Source organism: Phodopus roborovskii, unplaced genomic scaffold (assembly GCF_943737965.1).
Source record: "Phodopus roborovskii unplaced genomic scaffold, PHOROB, whole genome shotgun sequence".
Lineage (NCBI taxonomy): Eukaryota > Metazoa > Chordata > Mammalia > Rodentia > Cricetidae > Phodopus > Phodopus roborovskii.
Window position 1 is genome coordinate 5,283,444 of NW_026126578.1, and position 6,000 is coordinate 5,289,443.

The window sequence follows — 6,000 nt, forward strand, 5'->3', positions numbered from 1 at the left end:
ACAAAAGCTATTAAAATACTTAGAGGACAATGGCAGAGCACTTGCCTAAGTATGTATGAGGGTATGGTTAAATCCACATCACCTAACAAATAAGTAAACAAATGAATAAGCTTATTCAACAAGCAATTCTACTGAATTACTCTCTACAGTATTACACTGCTGCAAAGTGATAAAACAATCTGTAATAACTCTTCAATGAGAGAATTCTAAGGGAATCCAGATGGCCCTTGAATTTTGATGGTTTGACAATTTTCCCACTGTACCAGAATACAAAAACAGCATTCACTCAATAGAAACTGTATTTTACATTTTGATTTCCTTACTCCCGCTCCCCACAACCTTCCACTACCAATACACAATACAATAGTTTTAAATGTCAAGTAGAAGTAGTAGGCACAGCTCCTATCAACCTGTTGGTCAGGAGTATCAGTTTGTTCTATCTGTACTGTGCTACAACAGAAAATAAGTTAGGTGCATTAACAAAATTTTAAAAGTATTTTCAACTCAACAGATTTATTGGGATAATAATCCCATGTTAAAAAGCATCTGAATTCATACTGTTTTGAAGCTTAAGATTTATAATTCCACATCAAGTGGTTGAACCATTTATTTGTCATTCTGCTAAAACATCCAGAAGCTTAACATATTAAAGTGCTCAGCAAATAACCATATATTGTTACCAAAATCTTTAGTGCTGCAAATTCTACAAAAGGCATATAAAAATATCCAAAGGGGTAGGTGGTAGAAAATATAAGAATCTGCTAAGAAACTACCATACAAAGATCAGGTGATGGCATAGACCTTCTTAAAAGTATAAAACAGAGAAATAAAAGATAAAAACTAAACGTGAATGAATCTTCAGTATTAATGAAAACTACACTATGCTTTTACCAACACAAGACACAATGTACTCACAGTTGTGGGAGCACTGGGGGATTATCACTGCAATGTTGAAATACTCAAAGCAAATCCCACAGCGAAGCAAGTCATCTACTGTCTGAAATATAAAACACACACATGTGTCAACAACAGCAGAATCAACGCCTGACTCACAACTTTCCCTCTATGCCCCTCAAATTAATTCCATAACACTTATTTGTGAGTTATACATATTCAAAAATCTACAGATAAACAAAAAATACCATGACAAATAGAGAAAAATGTCCCCACAAATATTCAGAATTTCTGGGTATGTGGTGCACACCTTTAATCCCAGAACTCAGGTCGAACTCTGTGAGTCTGAGGTCAGCCTGGTCTACAGAGTTCCAGGACAGCCATGACTGTTACACAGAGAAACCCTGTCTTAAAAAACTAAAATAAGAGATACCATCTTACCCCTGCCAGAATGGCTAAAATTAGAAACACCAGTGATGACTTATGTTGGAGAGGATGTGGAGAAAGTGGAACACTCCTCCACTGCTGGTGGGAGTGCAAACTCATACAGCCATTTTGGAGATCAGTATGGCGGTTCCTCAGGAAAATGGGAATTAGTTTACCACAGGACCCGGCAATCCCCCTCTTAGGCATATACCCAAAGGATTCACATCCATGCAACAAAGACATCTGTTAAACTATGTTAATAGCAGCACTATTTTTAATAGCAAGAACCTGGAAGCAACCTAGATGCCCCTCAATGGAAGAATGGTTAATGAAGATGTGGCACATCTACACAATGGAATACTACTCTGCAGAAAAAAATAATGGTATCTTGAAATTCGCAGGCAAGTGGATGGCACTTGAAGAAACCATCCTGAATGAGGTAACCCAGTCACAAAAAGAGGAACACAGTATGTACTCACTCATATATGGACTTTAGACCTAGATCAAATGATCACCAGCCTATAATTCACATCACCAGACGAACTAGGATACAAGGTGTATTCTAAGAGATTCATATAAAGTCCCTCACAGAACTGGGAAGAGACAAGTCCCCCAGAGCTCAGGTGAAGTGGAGGAGGACAGCGAATGGAGAGAGAAGTAGGAGAAAATGAGGGGGAGGAAAGGAAAACATGTGCGACCAGGAAGATTGAGCCTGGTTAGGAATAGAAGATAGGAAAGAGAGAGAGAGAGAGAGACAGAGACAGAGAGAGAGAGAGAACATAAAAGAGGGAGCCAATATTGGTTTGAAGATAAAATTGAACACAAAGAAAGGTCTAGAGAACTACAAGACTGCCGCCAACTAACAATATGAGCTTCCGTGGAAAGGCTACCATAAATGCCCTTCCCGGAGAGTGAGATCAACAACTAACTTATCCACGGAGCCCTCATCTAATGCCTGTTGAAAATAGGAGCAAACACCCATACATAAACACTGAGTCGAACTAGAACCCAGAAGCAGATGGAGAGGACAAGACCATGCGGCAGAAGCACATAGAGACAGCTTACCTGAACAAGGAGGAGCTAACGGCCACTAGACTGATAGCTGGGAAGCCAGCATGGGACTGACTCAGGCCCCCCCTGAATATGGGTCTCAGCCAGAAGGACTGAGCAGTCTAAGAGACCTCAGACAGGGGAGCCAGGATGTATCCCTAGTGCACAAAAGGACTTTGTGAACATATCCCCCATGGAAGGATAACTGCCTTATTCTAGAGATAGGAGAGAAGCCCTAGTCCCTATTCACAGGACCTGTCAGACCTACATGACCCCAACTGGATGGCATTCCCCTACATATGGAATTGGGGTGGGGGAATGGGAGGGGAGGGTGTTTATAGAGTGCATGTGAGAGGGCAGAGAGGGTAAAAGGGAGGGAAGGAGGAAGGGAGGGCTGGGGGGAGGGAGGGAGAGGGAACTGGGATCGACATGTAAAATAATAAATTAAATTAAAAAAAAAATGCTTTGACTCCAAAATTTAAGTTGAAGGACAAGTTACTGGGGGAAAAGGATTTCTATTTTTGTTTCCACAGAAAATGAAAAGATGTGGATTCCTTCCAGACTAATGTGGTTTGATCACGCCAGACCGCCTGAAACAGAGTACAAGCTGATCCTACATTCAAAACAGCTGGACAAAACAGCCCTACAGACTATAGCCAGGATATGTGACTCTTCTTCGAATCCCCCAAGACAGCGCCCTTTACCAGCAGGAAGTAGTTTGGAAAGAACGAACGACGCCCAAATTCCCAAATATTGTGTATAAATGTTTGTTTTCATTTAATTGGACTTTGTTATATAAAATTAAATAAAAAAAAGAAAAAAAAGAAAGAAACTAGCAGCTGGCCAACAAAAAAAAAAAAAAAAAAAACCTAAAATAAATGAATGAAAATCAGGTTACCCCAGTTGCTTTGGGCAGTTGATGCTGCAGGTTCCTGTGCCACACTGTTGTTAGCCCTTCATGAAGGGCTCCCACATTCCTGCTCTTCTCCCATCTTTCTAGCTCTTCAGGCCCATCCTCTCTGGCACATGGTCTCCACGTGGTGGAAGGTATCAACAATCAGTCACCACAGAGCTTAAGAACCAAGTCAGAGACTAGTAAAGCCAACCATTAAAACATCTCTAGTAGGGTATGGTCCATGCACCTGTAATCCTAGCCTTCGGAGGCTGAGGCAGGATTCTGAAATCGCCATCCTCCTCGTGGTAGTCCAATACTTTCTGCATGATACACCACAATGCAGCGGAATGAGGAAGCCTTCAAAATAGCTAGCTACAGTCAGTGTCAATTCAGACAACAAGCTAAACAGAACTGGATTTATTTTTGCAACTTAAAATCTGTTTAAGAAAGGTACTGATAGTAACTATAGTAAGCTGCTTTATTCTCAAGAAATATAGGTGTGGGAAGCTGAGGAGGTAGCTAAAGGGTAGAGTCTTTGTCTGGCATGGAAGTGGTCCTGGCTACTATCCTGAGCTATGCACGCGCGCACACACGCACGCACACTGTGGATAAAAAAAATGTAGACCATAGCCAGGGATAATGACACACGTTTCCCAGCATTTGGGAAGCCAAGGCAGGAGGATCTCTGTGAGTTCAAGACCAGCCTGATCTACATAGTTCCAGGACAGCCAGAGCTACACAGTGAGACCCTACTCAAGGGGGGGGGGGTGGGGAGAGAAGCAAAGGTAGAATGTATTCCACATATGAAGAAAATTCTGAAAAGATATAACAAAGTAATAAATCATAGTTACTAAAATTAGGGAACTGAACAATGAGAAAAATGGCAGGAAGGAGATCTATTTCATATTATGTATTACCTAAACCAAATGAATCAATTACTTAAAAATTGTAGAATCTGGCCTAGGGGTGCTGGTACACGCCTTTAATCCTAGCACTCAAGAGGCACAGACAGGCAGAACTCTGTGAGTTCTCAGCTAGCCTGGTCTACAGAGAGAACTCCAGGACAGCCAAGGCTGTTTGTTACACAGAGAAGGCCTGTCTAGGGGAAAAAAAAAAAAAAAAAAAAAAAAAAAATGTAGAGACTGAGAGATGGCTCAGCAGTTAGAGCACTGGTTTCTCCTGCAGAGGACCTGGGTTGGATTCCTGGCACCCATATTATGGCTCACAACCATGAATAATTCCAGTTCCAGCTCTCTTCTGACCTCTACAAGCACCAGGCATGCATGTAGAGCACATACATGCATGCAGGCAAAACACTCAATGCACAAAATAAAATAATTGTTAAGAATAAATAATTTAAACATAACCAAATACCATTATGGTAGCACATACTTTTAAACCTAGCACTTCAAGGCAGGAGCAGGAGGATCCAAAGCTAGATGCCAGCTTGGGCTAGGTAGCAAGCTCCAAGCCTGCCTGTACTACATAGGGAGCCTGCCTCAAAATCAAACAAAAAAAAAAATTGTCATTAACAATCCATGTGTGAAATATTACACAGGTAATAAAAGTCTGCTTGCGCTGGGCAGTGGTGGCACACACCTTTAATTCCACTGCTCAGAGAGAGTTCAAGGCCAGAGGGAGTTCCAGAACAGCCACGGATACACAAGAGAAACCCTGTGTCAAAACAAAAACAAAAAAAAACCACACACACAACAACAAAATAACCCTGCTTGCAAAGAATAATCAATTGTTTTTATGAAAAGTAAGGAAAAAGTCTGCACTCAGGGGTCAGAGGCAAGAGGGCTACCCAATGATTCTTAGTCAAAAAAAAAAAAAAAACAAAAAAACAAAAAACAAAACCAAAAAATATCCACCCAAGTAAATGTTACTTAAATGAAATAATTCATTGTACAATAATTCCTTAAAATGAAAGGCTAAGTACTGGGCCTAAGTCATGATCTCTGTTTTAAAAAGATGTGAGCCAGAGATGGCCAATGACCCACGACTCTAAGTAAACCCGGCGCTCAGGATGCTTGAGCAGGTGGATCTTTGAGTTCGAGGCTAGCCTAGAGCTGTGTCATTACTGAGTAAGGCAGGGCAACATCAGGGAGAAACAGGCTGCAAGTGTGCCAAGAACGAGGGGCACTTCTGAACCTTAGCAAGAAATGGAAAGCCATGGCAAGCAGATCCCCTGCTTTACTATGTGATTACAAAAACTTCATCCGATGCAAGGTCCACCCAAATCACGCGTGATGTCACTGTTAACACAGGAAATCCTCGGACGATGAGCTGTCACCATTGTTGACACTGCGTTACAATGACTTTATCCTGACGACGAGGTGGTTGTGACTGAAAGCCAGAACATTCGGTTCGTTGGGGCGGCCATCCTGGGCTCACCGCGAAAGGCCGCAGCGAGTTCCCGGGCCGTCTCGGGAGTTGGAAACTGAGGTGCGGCGTCGCGAGGCCGGCCAGGGTAGGGCCGAGGCGGAGGCGCGCGGCCAGGGCCGCCCCGATCGCACCACTGCCGTCCGCGCCCCGGCCTTCCCGGGACACTCACCTTCATCATCGCCAGTCCCGGAGGCCACCGCGGCTCGGTCAGGGCCTCCATGGTCGCACCTGACAAGCCCGCCAGCTACCGGCCTGCCGCGTAGCTCCTTTACTCGAAATTCCCCGCGCTACGGCACACGTCAGCAACGCGCGACGCGCTCGAGGCGAGCGCACAGCATGCTGGGAAC

General features: G+C 43.3%; 1 protein-coding gene across 1 annotated transcript in view; it reads right to left on the reverse strand.

Annotated features, from left to right (window-relative positions):
* Positions 1-5,999, reverse strand: part of Rad18 (RAD18 E3 ubiquitin protein ligase) — a 76,934-nt gene extending 70,935 nt beyond the window's left edge. The window contains exons 1-2 of the mRNA XM_051203646.1: positions 5,823-5,999; positions 916-997 (exon numbers count right to left, since the gene is read on the reverse strand). Coding sequence (XP_051059603.1) covers positions 916-997; positions 5,823-5,873 — 133 coding nt within the window. The 5' untranslated portion in view covers positions 5,874-5,999. The remainder of the gene's footprint in view (positions 1-915; positions 998-5,822) is intronic.
* Position 6,000: the final 1 nt, after the last annotated feature.